Source organism: Hippoglossus stenolepis, chromosome 9 (genome assembly GCF_022539355.2).
Source record: "Hippoglossus stenolepis isolate QCI-W04-F060 chromosome 9, HSTE1.2, whole genome shotgun sequence".
Taxonomy (NCBI): Eukaryota; Metazoa; Chordata; class Actinopteri; order Pleuronectiformes; family Pleuronectidae; genus Hippoglossus; species Hippoglossus stenolepis.
In genome coordinates, this window is record NC_061491.1 from 27,805,992 (window position 1) to 27,823,689 (window position 17,698).

The 17,698-nt window shown below is 41.7% G+C and overlaps 1 protein-coding gene across 7 annotated transcripts; it reads left to right on the forward strand.

The window, feature by feature from the left end:
• The first annotated feature begins 3,946 nt into the window (after positions 1–3,946).
• rufy3 (RUN and FYVE domain containing 3) lies at positions 3,947–17,612 on the forward strand. 7 transcript variants are annotated; one of them, XM_035165260.2, is made up of 18 exons: positions 3,947–4,476; positions 9,198–9,371; positions 9,553–9,670; positions 9,875–9,976; positions 10,416–10,539; positions 11,153–11,217; positions 11,329–11,424; positions 11,538–11,607; positions 11,698–11,787; positions 11,891–11,974; positions 12,371–12,538; positions 12,988–13,085; positions 14,164–14,283; positions 14,769–14,889; positions 14,968–15,050; positions 15,140–15,167; positions 15,931–16,008; positions 16,158–17,612. In XM_035165260.2, exons 1-18 carry the CDS (start codon positions 4,236–4,238, stop codon positions 16,299–16,301), a joined length of 2,004 nt encoding a protein of 667 aa, XP_035021151.2. In that variant the 5' UTR covers positions 3,947–4,235; the 3' UTR covers positions 16,302–17,612. The 7 variants fall into 7 exon arrangements, with proteins under 7 accessions (XP_035021151.2, XP_035021150.2, XP_035021152.2 ...); XM_035165259.2 differs by having other exon boundaries at positions 3,948–4,476; positions 14,965–15,050; XM_035165261.2 differs by having other exon boundaries at positions 3,950–4,476; positions 11,359–11,424; positions 14,965–15,050.
• The last annotated feature ends 86 nt before the right edge of the window (positions 17,613–17,698 follow it).

A 17,698-nucleotide genomic window follows, 5' to 3' on the forward strand; every position in this document is an offset into this window, starting at 1 on the left:
TCGGAGACGTGACTGGACAAATATGAATCAAGTCTCAAGTCCATTAAAATACCTTCGTTGCTTGTTATTCAGTTTCTTCTCCAGCTGACACAGGATTTCTGGATCTAAGAGAAACAGAAAGAATCTGAATTGTGTGTAAAGCACTTTGAGCTGCAGTTCTTGTATGAAAGGTGCCATATGAATAAAGATTATTATTTTTATTATTATTATATAAGTAGAGAAAGTGGAGCCAATAAAATAATAATTGGATAAAAAATAAAAAAGAGACCAGAGTGAACGATGTCAGAACAAAGTTCACTGAACTGAAGTTTTACTTTGATTCTAAATCACTTTGGATAAAAGGTGGAACATTTTAAAGTTAAATTAAGTTCAGATTAGTCAGATTTTAACTTGACATGACATTTTAATCTAGAAAGTACACGGTTCAGACAGAGTCAACAGACTCACCTTGTTTCCTGCGTCACCTTCTGCACCGAGCTCATGTGAGATTATTCATTCATTCACTTATTTTAACTCTGGACCACACAGAGTTACAGACACCTCATTTAAAATATGACTGAGTACAGAAAAGAAAACATTCAAAGGAAACACAAATGAGAAACAGTGAAACAGTGAAAAGAGCCAAAGTAAATAATAATAAACACAGTAGATGAAACAGTTTCTCTTCGAACAGAGCGAGGGCAGCTCGGATGTTTAAAATGTAAATCATACTCGGTAACGGGAGCGTATCATTAAATTCATATGAGAATCCAGGTAAAACGTTATTTGCCAGACATGTTAAATGTTTCAGGTGGAAGAGTCGCTCGGACACCTGATACTTTTTGGAAAGTCGTGGTTATTGCCAAAACAAAGAGAGAGACTTGTGATATCACGGGAATTTACTGACTGAGACCTTGTTCGTCTGAACTGTCTGAACCCAGAGGGTTTCTGAGCCGAGGTGTTCGGGAGGTTTCATTCTCTTTTAATAATTCATCATTTATATACTTCTTAAAAACTCATATTGCACTTTCAACAAGGAAAGACAATCACAGACACTTTACAGATGTTACTTGTCTTTTTGTACATTTATGTCTCAAAAGAACCTACATTTTTAAGTTTGGGACATTTTGATATTTACAAAGTTAGTAGATTTGTTCATTTTAATAAATGCAGAAATGTATTGTCTCAGAAAGATGATAAATATAAAGGGATAATAAGCAAATATTATGTTTTCTTATGTGATTATAGGAGAGTTTGTTATATTCGTGATGTAAAGTAAGTGTGAGGTTATTTATGGTGTAAATAATTAAGTTTAGAGGAAAAACACATCAGATATAATGATGATAATGATAAGTGCAGTTAAAGTACCTGGTCTGTACTTCATAAATAAGGACAAAGGATTTATTGAATTCATTGTTTCATGATCATCGACGACACTTTAACCTGACCACACAGTGAAAAGTGAGATTTTCCATCTTGGGCCGTCACCAAAACCACTTAAATTTTCCACAAGTTGAAATTTGTTCTCAAAACAATGTTTAATGTTTTTATTCAAAACACAAAATATTGTTAAGGCTAACATCAGTACGACATATCTGAGACAAGTGAGTGTGAGAGCGGATTGTCCCTCATACACGAGTGTATAATGCAAAACAGCTGCTGTTTTACACATTTACAACCTCAAGCATGTCAGCACTTCCATGTTTTTCCATCATGTACGTGGAGGGGGGGGGGGGCAAGACCGAACAACATCAAGGGACCGGCTACATCTTCGTTTCACATCTTCCTCAGATTTATTCTAAAGTCCGTCTCTGAAGCGTGACGCCTTTAACGTGTTGGACCTGGTTCTGAGGAGGATTCTGGAGGAATTTCCTCGGCCTGTTGGAGCTTTGCACTTTGTTTCTTCACCGTGTTCCTGTACTGGTGCTGCTGGTTTCCACTGGGTTTCATGTGAAATTGTTCCAGGAACTACACCTCATCCTTTTTCTCAGAAACTCTCCAAACCCACGTGATGTGCATTTGTTTAGTGATTCAGTTAAATCCTGTTAAAGCAGCTGAAGAGTTCCACCATGTTTGTTCAATCAGGTTATTCTCAATGTCACTTTCCAGTCAGTTTTACTAATGAATTAACTGTTGACTTAAACCGGATCAATGAGCCGTATCCGACCAATCAGGAGTCAGCCTCAGCTGTCAATCATGATGTCACAGAGCATTTTTATATCAGGTAACTGATGAAAACCAAACGGATCAGAAACACTCGAACAAACATCAGTGAGATAAGAACTAAACTGACAAAACTATCATTGGGAAAGAATTATGTGACGTGTAGGTTATGAGCCATACAGCAGCAAACCACCAGGTGGCGATATGTACGATATATACTTGTTTACCTAATAATGGCACCAGAAAATGAAAAGTCAGGGATCATTAAAGTTATTACGAGTCGTCCTGAAGGGGGCGTCACAGACAAAACTTCATGACAATCCATTTAATTTTTGTCATGAGATTTCACACAAAACCACAAACGTCCACCTCCTGGTGGCGCCAGAGGAGAAGTCAGGGGATGAGCAGCGTGGATTCCTGCAACAGGTTTAATGTCAGTTCATATAATAGATGCTATAACTTTAAATGTTATATATAATTATCTGTTATATTTGTGCTGAGGGCCTCTCTGTGGCCATCTACTGGTTCTGTTCAGCATTGCACTCATCATTCTGACGTTTGTGTAGTTTCAGTGTTTTTGTTGAAATGTATATTGTTGTTTTTCATACGATCTTTATTCATGTTGTTTATATTGTTTGTTTGTTGGAAACCACTCGAAAATGATCCAGATCCTCAAAGAACAAACTTTCACCACAGGATGAATCACTGAGACTTTGGATTTTAACGACTTCATCTGTTAAAGTGTCGAGTGATGAAGCGTTAAATTAAAGGTTCATCTTCTGCTGTGATGAATCGACTTCAGTTCTTCAGATGTTTCCGTCTAAGAGGTGAAGTGACCTCTGGCTCCTGGAGTCATGTTGGCTTCATGGCTCAAATGTAAATAATGAACCAGAAAAGCATCTGAAGGACGAAGTCAGATGAATCTGTTGTGTCTGAGTGTTTGAGTGTTTGAGGGTTTGAGTGTTTGAGTGTTGGAGTGTTTGATCGTCCAGCTGACGAGTGTTTCTTGTTCAGATGCTCGAGGTGAACGGAGCCGTCAGCATTCCTCTGGATCTGTGGAGCGACTCACTGACCTGCTGCTGCTCATGTTTCTGTTAATGTGTGACCGGGAGCTGGTGAATCCCTTCATCATACATGTGTGTGTGTGTGTGTGTGTGTGTGTGTGTGTGTGTGTGTGTGTGTGTGTGTGTGTGTGTGTGTGTGTGTGTGTGTGTGTGTGTGTGTGTGTGTGTGTGTGTGTGTGTGTTATTTATTGTTTAACTTTCTCAGACTTGTTTTGTCTGCTCAGGATAAAGATTCAGTAAAATGTCACGTGATGTGCTCTGGAGCCTGTTAACTGTTAGCGCCCCCTGTTGTCTATTAGGGTATTACATGTGTGGCAAAGTTCTCTCTGCCTATAGAGATATATTATAATGATATTGAAAGTACTAAGATAGATTGATAGATCGTTTTTTGTTGTAATTATTAAACCAACCAATAAGAAGTAGTACTCTAGCTGCTATATCTATGTATTGATGAGGAATGTATTGTGTTATTATTATTATTATTATTATTATTATTATTATTACTCAGTCAACATTTTTCCATAATATCATTGTATCGTCGTTAAGCTGTAGTTGTGTTATTGTCCTGCAGGCTGCGCTGTTTCTCAGTGTTCACACTCGATGTAAACAGTTCAGAGAGTCTGAAAGCGGAAGAGGCACAAGTGCTCCGAGTCTCTGAACCCCACCGCAAGGCATCATGGGAGCTCTGCGGTCAGGGATCTACTGCTCGCGACACATCTCCGCTCACGTGCACTGTCTCTGGTCACGTGAGCACTGAAACTCTCGCGAAATTAAACAGTTTGAACAAAATGCTAATTCCGAGTTATTTCCGGGTCAGGAGGCGGCGGCGGAGGACGGGACGAGCGGACTGAACCCGGACGGAACCCGGACTGATCCCGGACTGATCCCCCGGAGCGGCCTGCCGGTTGTGTTGCTAACCTCTGCGGGTGTAGCCCCACAGGCTAACCGCAGCTAGCTGAGCGCTGCCCCGCAGTCCCCGCCCGGCCGCCGGGCACATGAAGCGGGTCTGACCGGGGGAGCAGGAGGAGGATGGCGGAGCAGGATGCACCGCCCGAGGCTCCGCACGGGCCGGGCAGACGGACCTCCTCGGACGGGAACGGACACGCTGACAGCCCGGACGAGACTCTGTCCCCGACCTCGGTGATTTATTTCAGGGAGGCTCTGAGCTCCGCTAACGTCCGGTTCGGGAAGCCGGGCTCCGGGTCCCCGGCTCCGCTGCGACACTACGACTTCCAGATCGAGAGGATCGAGTCCAAGCGAAGGAACAAGAGTAAGACAACTTAATAACTTCCATCAGCAAACATTAGGGATAAAGAAGCTAACAACACTGAGCTCTGTTAGCATCTAAAAATACTTAAAGTACATAAGTACACTTAAGTACCTGCTGTTAGCATCTTAATTAAACTTAAAGTATACAACTACACTTAAGTACCTGCTGTTAGCATCTTAAATAAACTGAAAGTACACAACTACACTAAAGTACCTGCTGTTAGCATCTTAAATAAACTGAAAGTACACAACAACACTAAAGTACCTGCTGTTAGCATCTTAAAATACATAAAGTACACAACTGCACTAAAGTACCTGCTGTTAGCATCTTAAAATACATAAAGTACATAAGTACACTTAAGTACCTGCTGTTAGCATCTTAATTAAACTTAAAGTACACAACTACACTAAAGTACCTGCTGTTAGCATCTAGCTTGTTGGAGGAGTTAGCTAACTTTGGATTCTCCTGAGTTCTGAAGTTAAAACAAGTCACAGATTATCTCAAACTGATTAAAACCTCAAAAACCTAATTTAATGTGTCACGTCCGTCAGCTGACACGGCTGTAAACAAGCTGTAAACAAGCTGTAAACAAGCTGTAAACAAGCTAACAAGCTGTAAACAAGCTAACAAGCTGTGGGTGGTTCATGATTAGATAAAACTTTATTGATCCACTTTCACTTGTTACAGCAGAAAGACACACACACACACACACGTACATATGGGTGAATCATCACAATAAGAGGTGTACATGTGAAATAATTTAACAGTAATGGCAAATGTATTATATAGAACATTTCATGAGCAGAAACTCGATGTGCTTCTAATTGAGAGAAAAGTAGAAAACCACAAGCACAACAGATGAACAAATACAATATCACTGGTTTATACAGATGTGAAGAGGTTGGTTCTTCTCTGTGTTGTCTTGACAGTAACTCTGCTGCCGCTGGTTTAGCTCTGAGCTCCATGTGTCTGTGGTGATAATTGTTGTGTCTGTGGTGATAATTGTTGTGTCTGTCACCCACATTTCACTCTATCCCACCAAACATGAGTTATGTCAGTTATTCACTGCTTTAACTGGACAGAAAGTACTAATTATGGCTGGTTAATGACTCTTACAACTTGTGATTAACTTTACACCGCTGTCACATCTACTGGCTCATCATAATTCATGGAATTGTTATTTTAACTCAGCAATACACGAAGGAAGTGACCTCATTTACAACATAGTTCATATAGAATATAAACCAAACATTCCAAGACGTCAAGAAAACACAAATCCTGTACAAAGTAAAAGCCTCAGTAATGAATACAGTATATACATCAATAACTTGTATATAATAAAAATAGAATCACATTCAGTAGAGCTTTTACTTAGCTAATGCCCAACAGTTGCCTTGTTAAACTAGAGCAAGCCTTATAGTGAACATTGTGTTTCTCTGCTACACATCAGAGGTCGTTACAGGTTTCTCACTTTAATTGTTACCGTACAGTGGCCACACCCCTTTCATAAAAACAGTTTTTGCGTTATCCCGCTAACAAACAGAAAAACGAAGAAACAAACAAGTGTAGACAAAAACATAACATCCTTGATGGAGGTAATATTCCTGAGCCCTAGTTGTGAAGCCAATGTCCCATCTGCTAACATGGAGAAGGCAGGGTTAACGATCTATCCTGCTGCCGGCCACCAGGGGGCGATCAAGATGCTGTGGCTTCACTTAGTGGAGGTTTTGACTCGTCCAGTCTAAGGTTTGGCTTCACATGACGGAGCAGTTCAATGATTGTCATCATCAAAGAACAGGCCTCAGTTTCAGGTCAGGCTGTTGATGCTTGAGAGACGGATGAGTTCTCTGCTGCATCATTAGCTCTGCCTGAGCACTCTGGGGACCCCCCACTTTTCCTTTTTTTACGCATGCACCATCTGCTCACGTGACAGTGTGTGTTGCTGTACCCAGCACTGATGTCAGCCATCTTGGTCAACACCCACCCAGTGCATTCACTGCGGTGCCCAGGCAATCCAATCGGAGTGAGGCGGTGTTGAGCTGAGCGGAGGAGGGCTGTGATTTCCAGCACGGTGCTGTCCTGCATTTTAAATCCCCCCCGTCTGCACAGAAGGGGATAACCGGAGGTCGAATAGGAGGAGGAGGAGGAGGAGGTGGAGGAGGAGGAGGAGAGGACGGGGCAGCCTTTCTCAAGCCGGCAGCGTAATTAACTCAGTTGGAGCAAGGAGGAGAGAAGGATGCAGGCGTAGAGAGGAGGAGAAGCATCACCCTTTCTACCACCTGCTAAACGCTGCTGCGAGCCTCCCCCCCCGTCTTGGCCTTTTCTCTCCTTTGTGTCGAGTCTCTTTTCATCCTCTCTGGTTTCTTTCTCTCTCTCTCTGAGCTGTTGTTTTTTTGGGGCCTTCGCTGGTTTCTGGAACCATTACGCCTTTTTCCCTCGGCGGCGTTGGTTTTGCCTGAGTCATCATGTCTGATCTGACGCCCCAGGGCGAAACCCCGACTCCCACCTCCGACAAGATCACCCAGGCCGCCCGCGAGACCATTTATCTCTGCAACTTCCGCGTGTCTGTCGATGGCGAGTGGCTCTGCCTTCGCGAGCTCAACGACATCTCGCTCACCCCCGACCCAGAGCCGGCCCATGAAGGTAATGTGACAGATTAGCTCATCAGTCGGAGTTTGTGTGATGTCTGTTAGGGCGTGGTGGTACACAAGGTCTCCGGGCGCAGCACGTTTCAGCCCAGTAGACCGTGGTGTCCTGTTTGAGCTGTGTCATGGTGGATTTCAAAGGGGGGGGGCGGGGTTGTTTGATTTCTCTGAGCAGGATCACACAGCAGGAAGACGCTGCCAGGAAATAAGACGGGGATGAGAATCAACCCGGAAGTGCAGGTTGTTTTGGCACCAGAATTAATTTGCCTGTAGCAAATCAAATCGACAGCTGGATTTTGATGGATTTTTTAAATCCTTGGAAATTGCAACAGAAACCTGATTTCATGTTGTTTCTGTCGCTTTCAACGTTTGCTTCACGTTGAATCCAGATATTCGGGTCTGGAAGTGACGCATGAATCAGCTGTAAACACGCATGTCTCCACAGTATTTATTGTGTTTCTGTGGTTTGTCCGTTCTACACAACAGATGATGTTGTGTCTGTTGTCAGAGATGAAGTCTTCCTCATCTCTTGCCACGCCTTCTCTCGGCACAGACCAGGCAGGTCGGCAGCTCAGACTTTTCCTCGGCCAGTTGGCAAATTCAGCACCGCAGCACTTCACCCTCCAGCCGAGCAGGAGATCTATTGTAATGATATTACACAGGAGCTCCGACACCTACAGAGACATTTATCCTGTTGTTTGTCTGCAGGATAAAGTCTCTAATGTTGTGCGTCAGATGACCGGGTTTATTAAAAGGGACGATCAATATTTTATTCTTCGCTTGACAATGTCCGTTTCACTCCGGCAGATACGGAGGTTTATTCATTTCAATGCAGAGTCCACGATTCCACGAGTGGAGTTAACCTCTGATGGGGAACTGGAGAAATCTGATCTCCTTTACTCTTCTATTCTGTCAGAGAATGACAAATACTGATATTGAGTTAATTATTGATGTGGGTTTATTGCCCTCTAATGTAAACAGGATCTATACAATGTAAAATGCACATGGAAAGACGTTGAGACCTCACTGACAAAAAACACATTGACTATGTAAAATGAAGCATCTAGCATTGACTTTACTGTCCTGAATTATTATTAAATCATTTTGAAAATGTCTGTTTGTATAAAACTGGAAATTCACTTCTAGAATCTGAAGGATTTATTATATTATTATTATTACAGGACATCATGTGACGCAGTCAGACGTCTGTGATTTGGACTGAATGAGATGTAATCAGTCTGTCAGGTGGTTCCGTCAGTAACAAGCTGTCAACTGTCATCACAGTATTACACTTCATGAGTATTTAAATTATACTGTGAAGCTTTTCTACTAAAACAACAGCCCTGATTCACATTTCAGCACCAACACTGTCTCATATCTGCTTTAACTGGTTGTAGTAGGTTTGTGTTGAAAGTCAGATCTTCAAACAAAGACCATCACGTGAAGTAAAGAGATGCTGAGGGAAACTATAACCCTGTGAAACTGCTGCAGTAAAAGCCTGAGTGTCTGTTATGTACTGACGTAAATAATGGATTAGTTCTACATGTATAGATGGATCATGAAGTGCTGACTGTAGCTGGACAGTCGGTCTTCGGTTTCATAGTCTCGCAGGAAACAGGTTTTTACAATGAAACAAAGATTTCCTTCGTTTCCAGCGACACAACCTGACTTTTACTTCCTGGAAAAGATTTGGTGTTTTTGTATTGAAGGAGAAAACAGAACTGACTCAAACAGAACTGACTCAATCTGAACAGACGGCTCCTGATGATAAGTTTAGCTCCCGACTCGTTCCTGCTGCTGTCGTCACTGTGAGGATCCGTGTTTTATTTTCCAGATCAGGTCACTTTGTGATGTTCAGGAGATTAAGAGCAACAACAAGTTTCTCATGTCCAGAGAAAAAGGGCCTTGGGAGGAAAGACAGACCTTTTAGTCTAAGATCGAATTGTAAAATAAATTGTGTTTGAAAATTGTGACTGTTTCTTTTTGTGTCTTGTCCTGACGTGAAAATAAACAATATAAATTATTAAACGAGGACTTTAACGACACTGTCCTGTTTTGTCTTGTCCATCTTTTTAGATCCCAAGGATCCCATCGCGATTGAAAGGCTTAACTTGATGAACATGGCCAAACTGAGCATCAAGGGCCTGATCGAATCTGCTCTGAACCTGGGACGCACTCTCGACTCTGACTATGCACCTCTGCAGCAGTTCTTTGTGGTGATGGAGCACTGTCTGAAGCACGGCCTGAAAAGTACGTTCATGTCACCCTGTCGTATGGTCAGAAGATTTTGTATTGTGATTTTAAACTGTATTTTTATTAGAATGTGTTCAGATAAATGTCTGTTGTTTGTGTCAGTCAGTCACAGTTTGAGTGTCGTGACTCTGTGACCCTGATTCCTTAAAATAACCTCTCACTGTCTGTGAACCGGCAGCTAAGAAGACCTTCCTGGGGCAGAACAAGTCGTTCTGGGGGGCGTTGGAGTTGGTTGAGAAGCTGACGCCTGAGGCCGGAGAGATCACTGCCAGCGTTAAAGACCTGCCAGGCCTCAAGTGAGTCTGTCTTCATTTCCCTGGAGGAGGCAGACGGAATCCTCCCCGTCACGTTTTAGATTTGAGTGTTTTTATTAATGCATTTCACGAAATCTAGGCGCACATGCATTTCTTTTGGCAGCAGTTAACTCTGGCTGCAGTTTACGATATTTCGTTAAATTTCCAGGAAGTTTATATATATATATATATTCTGTTTGTTGACAGAACTCCTCTAGGAAGAGGTCGGGCCTGGTTACGACTCGCTCTGATGCAGAAGAAGCTCTCAGACTACATGAAGACCATCATCAACAGAAAGGACCTGCTCAGGTGTGTGTTAACACATGATGCACTTTTAGAAAGAAAGAAACCAAATGGTATTTCTGCAGCTCTTAGTGCTTTAAGTTTAAAATAGCTTTGCATGACCTTGATTTTAAAATGAGGCATAAGAAATATCCCCCAAAACATTTTGTAGATTCATATCTCAGAAGCCAAAGATTAATGCTGAAGACTTTTCACAGATGTTTGGTTAAACTAACATTATTGACATGAAGTATGAAGTAAATCATTCTGATCAAACTGGAGGAATCTGTGGATTTAACACAGAATGAACCTCTCATACTGTAAATCAGTTGTCTTTTTGTTTTTGAATTTGCTGTGTCACACTGACGGTATGACTGTGAAACGGGAATAAATTAAATTCTATATGTTATTAAAAGGTTTAAAATGTAATGCTGAATCTGCTGAAACGCTTGTCTCCTGTGTGTAGTGAATTCTATGAGGCCAACGCGCTGATGATGGAGGAGGAAGGAGCCGTCATCGCTGGGCTGCTCGTTGGACTAAATGTCATCGATGCCAATCTGTGCATGAAGGGAGAGGACCTGGACTCGCAGGTGATTCACTCACACTGACGCCACACGAGAAAGAGATGAAACCCAAAGGTCCCAGTTTATGATCGTTGGTGACAGGAAGGCAGGAGGAATATTCTCTCTTCATGTGGTGGCATTCATTTTTATGTGAAGGTTAAACTTTAAACACTTTTATTGTTCTTCATAAACGAGACGGGGTGCAGCAGTTCTTTCTTTTTACTTTTGCTCAGAATGTTTTGACGTTCAAACTTGAGTGAGAAACTCAGTAAGTGGTCCAGGAGAATTCAAGTAAACACTGGTTTTAAATAAATGATTATACCTGTGTTATACTCGCATTATCCTAAATGTTTCCAACAATGTTCAAACTCAGAGAAATCCACAATTCTATTCAAGGTAAAATGATGTTTTATTTGGTAACTTGTGTCATGTAGATGTTAATCGGTAACGGTGGTGAAGACTACGACTCCCATGATCCCTCGCTGCTTCACCACGTCACCAAACTAGGTCTTTTGTTACGGTTTTGATTGAGACGGTCAAAGTTACATCTGTTTTCCACTGTTTTGTTCTTTTATATAATATCTGTCGTGTGGTTTCTGTCGTCATTGATTCTCTTTCTCTCGTTAAATTACCTCCACAGGTCGGAGTGATCGATTTCTCAATGTACCTCAAAGATGGAGGACACAGCAGTAAGAGTGCAGAGGGGTGAGCGCTGCCTCCTGACCTTTCACCAAATTGTTGAAAGTATTATAAATGAATTCAGACCAGAGTGACTCACAGTTAACTTTGTGTTTTGTTATTATTTTTAATTCTAAGATATCTTTACTTCCATCTCTGCTCCCTCAGTGACGGTCAGATCACAGCGATTCTCGATCAGAAGAATTACGTGGAGGAGCTGAACAGACATTTAAGGTTCGTCAGAGCAACGACTCTCTTCTCTCAGTCTCTCTTCACTCCATCTTTACTCCATCTTCACTCCATCTTTACTCTCTTTCCTCTAACGGGACGTTTCTGTCTGTTTTCAGTGCGTCAGTAAATAACCTCCAGGCCAAGGTGGACGCTCTGGAAAAGTCCAACACGAAGCTCACAGAGGAGGTGAGTCTTATACATGTTTTTATTTCTGCTTCCTTTCTGCAGGGACTCTCTCTGTTTACCGAGCTGTTCTGTTGACTTGTGTCTCCGCAGCTTGCCGTGGCAAATAATAGGATCATCACTCTACAAGAGGATGTGGAGAGAGTAAAAGAGGAGAGCTCGTATCAGCTGGAGTCCAGAAAGGTGAAGGAAACATTTTAACACATTATTTTAATTGAGATAAAACATGAAACAAGGATCCTCTCTTTCCACTAACGAACATTAAACATGTTCCTGTTGTCTTCAGGCTCTAAGAAGCGACTCGGCAGTGGATGGACAAGTGCTCGGTGAAACACGCAAGCAGCTCAAAGAGGAAACTGTGCTTCGATTGGTGCGTTTGCTGACGGTTGTGTAGCGTCATGTAACCGACCTTTATACTGAAGTGTCGCTTTAATTGCTGTCACAGTTTATATGTACTTATAAAGTAATAAAGCAAGTGTCTGTGGTACATGCAGATTATGGTTTTACACAAATCAGTCACTGTATTATTCACTTTATATCACTGGAAAATGCTAAATGTTCACAAATGTATGTTGTATAGTACCTGTGTGTGTTTACCTCAGCATTTAGACAGAAGCTGTGTTTGACTGAGTTCTGTTAGTTAACACATTTGTACAATATATAACTGACACTTAAATCTTTCACTGCTCAGCCAAGACGTTTGTTTTTCCCTCTGAGAGTCTGAGCGAGCTCCGAGTGCGTCTGAAGCTGTGACTCTGTGTTGCAGGACGTGGAGAAGGAGCTGGAGGTGCAGATCGGGATGAAGCAGGAGATGGAGCTGTCGATGAAGATGCTGGAGAAGGACATCTGTGAGAAGCAGGACGCTCTGGTGGATCTCAGACAGCAGCTGGAGGACCTTCGTGCCATCAACCAGCAGCTCAGCCACAAGTCGCAGGTAACGTTTCGTCTCCGGTCCTTCGACTTCAGGAAAAGCTCAAACAAGATCCACAGCTTCTCCGTTAAACTTTGTCCCTGTTCACACCCGATATTAACATCTGTCCTCAGAGATTTTACAAGTTTTACAAGTGTCTCTAAGTTTGTCTGGTCCCACCTGGTATTAACACTCGTCCTGATGTGTCTCCTGTGGCTGCTTGTTCTGCTGTTTTAACCCAGTCTGGGTTCATGTGTCTGTGTGTTTGTGAGAGAGAGAAAAGTCAGGAGGGACTAAAGATTTTACTCATTTAAGAAAAGTATTCATCATTATGAGTTGGTCAGTGTTCTGTAATCGTGGCCACAAACAAATCTACGTACTGTTGATTGAATCAATTTTAATTTATTTTTACTGTTGTTTTTTCCTTTAAGAAAAAGTCCCATTAACATCCACTTGTTATTATGAATCCTCAGAACACAGAGGCCAGCTCTAAACAGAAGAGTGAGGTCATCTCTCGCCTGGAGGAGAAAATCAACCAGATGTCGGGGACAGTAAAACAGCTGGAGAGCAGGTGAGACCAGTTCAACACCATCATTCATATTCTAAATATCACAGAAGGTTTTTAAAGGTTTCACTAAACTGCATCAATCTCTTACTCTCCTGTTTGTTGTGTCTCTCCTTCACGTTCTCGATCATTATTTATTTCCCATCATTTATGTTATTTTTTTGAATCAGTGAGAAACATTTGGTGAAGCAGGCCAAGAACCTGAACTCTGCGGCGGGGAAGCTGCTCCAGCTGCAGCAGTAGCTCCGAGCCGCGGCCTCACATCTGCATATAAACATACAACCCTGGCTTCTATAGAAATAACCCAACTAGGATGTTATCTTTTTTCTGTACGATGCTCCTCCGTTGAAAATTAAACCATCTCGCCACATCCTCCTTCAGTGGCTCTCCAGCATCAGCTTTGAGTAGTGTGGACTGAATCGATCCTTTTAGCAGCCCCCCCCCCCCGAGTCCTTGTGTTCTCCGACTGGTGTGTTCGCCACATCAGAGTTCTGCTTTTACTTTGGTAGAAATTAAAAAAAAAAAACACCCCCATTTAATGGCGAAGGTAAGAAGAGTAGCCGGCACGGCGTCTGAACGTCCACTGAGAGCAGCTGTAACACGTGATGGACCGATGATGATGATAAATGTGCCAATGGACACATCCTGGATATTTGAGTCTAGTGGACTGACTGTAATGTCGTTAAGAAGAATTCACCCACTACCAGAGACTGTGGTTCAATATGTGACACCAAGGAAAAGACCGAATCCGATGTTTTAAAGAGTTAAGTTGTCATTTGTTGATCCACAAGAGTCGAAGGCCAGGTCAGGAGAAATGTATCGTAAGAATAAAAGGGCAAAATTAATTAATTAATTTTGAAATGTATGTGAACATAACATTGGTGTAAACTGTAGTAATCATTAGGCGAATAAAACAATGAACGAACACGGCCTGCTTCATCTTCTTTGGCTTTAGTTTCACGTTTTCTCCTCTTTCTTTTTATTTGTTATTTAAGTTTTAAAGTCATCTCTCTCCCACCATGTTTCTCTTCATTGAGTTTTCGTTTGATCATAAGTTTGTGTTAACGCGCTCACCTCAAACCAGATGCAAGCAGGCGGAGCGAGAGCGGGACCTGGCTCTGGAGGCCAACCGGCTCTTCAAGCAGGAGTTTGGAGACAAGATCGAGAGTCTGCAGGTGGAGGTGGAGCAGCTGAGGAGGCACAGGTGAGCGCTGAGGAAACAGGAGCTTTCAAACCAAGTGATTTTAAATTCCACAGTTACATCCACTGAGGTCGTCCTGTTTCCATCCACATCCGATTGTTTGATTGATTGTCAGCAGGATTAAGCAAAAACTATAGATTTCCATTCGTATGTTTAATAATGTTTGACCATTTTTACATTTTTCTCTTCTGTTTTATACATTGAATAACCTGTATGTATATAATAATATGCTATATACACACATTTTACTTAGATTTCTTTTTCAGGGTAAAACCAAATAGAATTTATGAATGAAAATAGATTAATCCGGTAGTGAAGCGCTGTTGTTCATCCCTGAGAGAAATAATGTGACAGCACTAAATGATCTGTCAGGTTTTGTGGAGGATATTTCACCTCCTGATGACTCTTGATAATAATAATAATGTCTCTTCTGTGCTTGTATAAATCTGTGTCCTCTGCTTTGTCTTTGGTTCATCTCGATGTTTCAGGTCAACCCTGGATCATGAGCTGAGGAAAGAGCGAGAGCGGCGCAGCGAGCATCATCTCGTCGCTGGTCCCAGACCTTCCAGTCCTCCGAGGCAGAGGAGACTCCCGGAGAACACATCCAAAGTACGTCTCTGCTCATCTTTACTTTCAAGTCCAGTGGAAAGTTCTTTTACATCATCTGCGATTTCTTTCCTGCAGCAGCTCCCAGAATCTCCGTCAGGGAAAAGAGACATCGAGCCGCTACACATTGGACACGAGGACAGAACCAGTCTGAGCTCCAGTTTGTGAGTGGATCAGAGTCGGTGTCACAAAGATCCTTCATGTTCTGGACACGTATCGACTTTTTAAATTGTCTCACTTCTTCTTCTTTAAGGTCTTTGTCACATCACGAGGATGAACAGGTGAGAACTTAGCTTTTTACAACAGACCTGTGTATGATTGAGTTTATTAGTTACTAAATCCTGTAACATTTTCATACACAAAGATTTCTGGCAACAAAAATAATGGACGACTCAACATAAAATAAAATCTGCTGCTGCTTCCATTTCCCAAATCTCTCATTTGGGTTAAAATACAACTCCTTTGCAACCATTGATATATTTTGACGGAAACGTAATTTGAATTCCATAATTTTCTATAATTATATCGAGGTAATGTTGATAATTTACATATTTAGTGAGAACATTAATGAAACATCCTAAAATGTTCTAAAACGTTGTTGTTCTCAGAATAAACAATCTTGTGGAACAGGATTAATAAACTTGTTCTGATAAAAATAACATTTTCAGACCTTCACTGAAAATACTTTTCTTGCCTGAACCTCAGATTGTTTGTGTTGCTGTCGAACATCCTGACCAACTCCCAATAAATCAAGTGCAGGCCATAAATACAGCTCCTGATTTATTACATAAAGCCCATTGCCTCTGAACATAAGTCAGAGTTTATATCCTGTGGAGGATCCCTGGAGATCTGGGTCCAGACTTTCTCCACAGTTTGTCTCTCGCACATGAACAATGCAGATTCTCTCACAACAGCAACAAATCCTCTGCAGGAGGAGGTTTCTTCAAACAATCTGCAGAACTGACAGTGAAGTGCAGGCTAGTGTTCACACACAGTAGATATCCACAGTTGGTTAAACCCATGTCATGTTACTGTTCAATGCAGGACGATTTGTTTGTGGAGATCACTGAGCCGTCCGTGTGCACGATGTGTGAGCAGGACGACTCCCTCCTGAAGACAAAGGTACGACGAGAACATCGCTCAGCAGAGCTCCGACTTTAGAGCGTCGCCTCGCGTGCACCAGCCTGATTCTACCTGATCGTCAGAGATTGTGTTTTTATTAATTGTAGTGTAGCTGTGGTGTTAAACCCTTGTTTCTCTTCTTCCTCCAGATACAGTGTAAGAACTGCAGCGGCGTCTTCTGTGAGAGCTGCGTGTCCAACGAGCTGCCGCTTCCTTCCTCCATCCTCCCCGAGACGGTGTGCGTCGCCTGCTACTCCCTGTTGCTGCAGCAGTACGCCTCCACGCCAACATGAACGCACTCGGACACGCGGGACACCAGAGGCAGTGATGTGTGAAACTGGCACCGCAAAGAAATGCACTTTTTCACTCCTGAATTCTGTGGAATCTTTTAATTACTTTTAATCCAGCGGTGTCCAGATGTGCCATGGAGAGTTGTGCAGGTTTCTATTTAAATCAGATGCTGTTGTAGTTATAAAACCTCGGGTGTTGAGCTGCTGTGGTGTTTTTTATTTAAATAGAAACCTGCACGTACTCAGCTGAACGTGGTCGGACATTATGAAAATCATCTCATTTAATAACTGACTGTCCACAGTGTCCACTGAGTGGACTGATGAGTAAAAGGTCCACTGACAATATTTTTAACCTTGATTTTTAAAAGATACAAAAGGAAAAACTGGATTTTCACAACACATCAGATTTAATCATGAACATCAGAATATGATGCAAGTGCTGATTAATGAAATGTGACTGTACAGATGAAGATAAAACACTTTTGACCAAACACAAAGATATTAAACGTGTCAATAATAGACTGTTTGTAAAAAAGTCTTTTACACAATATGAAATTGTCAGAAAATGTTTATTTAACTCAGTCGATTGAGTTTAGAATCTTGCAAAATTTGCTAAATCCATGCAAAATTTAAATAATACACAGAATATCATCGTGTTTTATCACAGTATTGATGTTTTCAGTCTGAAGCTGGTGGAGATTGATTCCACGCTCGTGTCTGTACGTTTTAAATATGAGGCATCTGTCTGCGGACGAGTAGCTTAGCTTAGCATAAAGACTTGAAACGGGTGGGAACAGCTAGCATGGCTCTGTCTTGCTGTACTGGCTTTGCATAAAAACCAAAATGTTACATGGGACAGGTTGAGGATTTATGTTGATTGTTAATTTTCCTCAACTTATTTACACTATGGATAAAAGAGGGTTTTCTGTCTTGGCAAAAAAGCAAATAAATCCTTTCCCTAAAAGTCAAATAACTCCTTCAGGTTCACAGAGGTGAAGATCATATGTTTATGATTTATCATTTATCATTTATCATTCTGGGTATAATGTTTCTTCACTGACGTTAACTGAGGTTTCGTAGAATCTGCTGCTTTTGGGTTCCAATGACATTCTGAGTTTTTCTGGGCACTTTTAAAAAGCACCCGTCTGGTTTGAAGTGGACAAATCAACATATCAGCTGTTTTTATGTATTATTGGTTCATATGAGGGGGAGGAGTCAGAGGCTGGATCCAGACAAACCTGTAGATTTCTCTCATTGGAGCGAAGTAACATGTGGAAATGCTTCTGAGATCAATAAACTTTTATTCTATTTTAACTGATGACGACTCCAAGTTAATTTAAACCTTCATGTTAAAGCTAAGAGAAGAATTTACTTTAATAAAACTGATCCTGAAGAAATTC

Bases quoted from the DNA above. Each gene is read 5' to 3' on its own strand.
- rufy3 (XM_035165259.2), top strand. From the start codon at position 4,236: ATGGCGGAGCAGGATGCACCGCCCGAGGCTCCGCACGGGCCGGGCAGA. The intron at 11,218-11,328 runs GTGAGCGCTGCC...TTTAATTCTAAG, and splicing joins AGCAGTAAGAGTGCAGAGGG to ATATCTTTACTTCCATCTCT. The intron at 15,168-15,930 runs GTGAGAACTTAG...TGTTCAATGCAG, and splicing joins CACATCACGAGGATGAACAG to GACGATTTGTTTGTGGAGAT.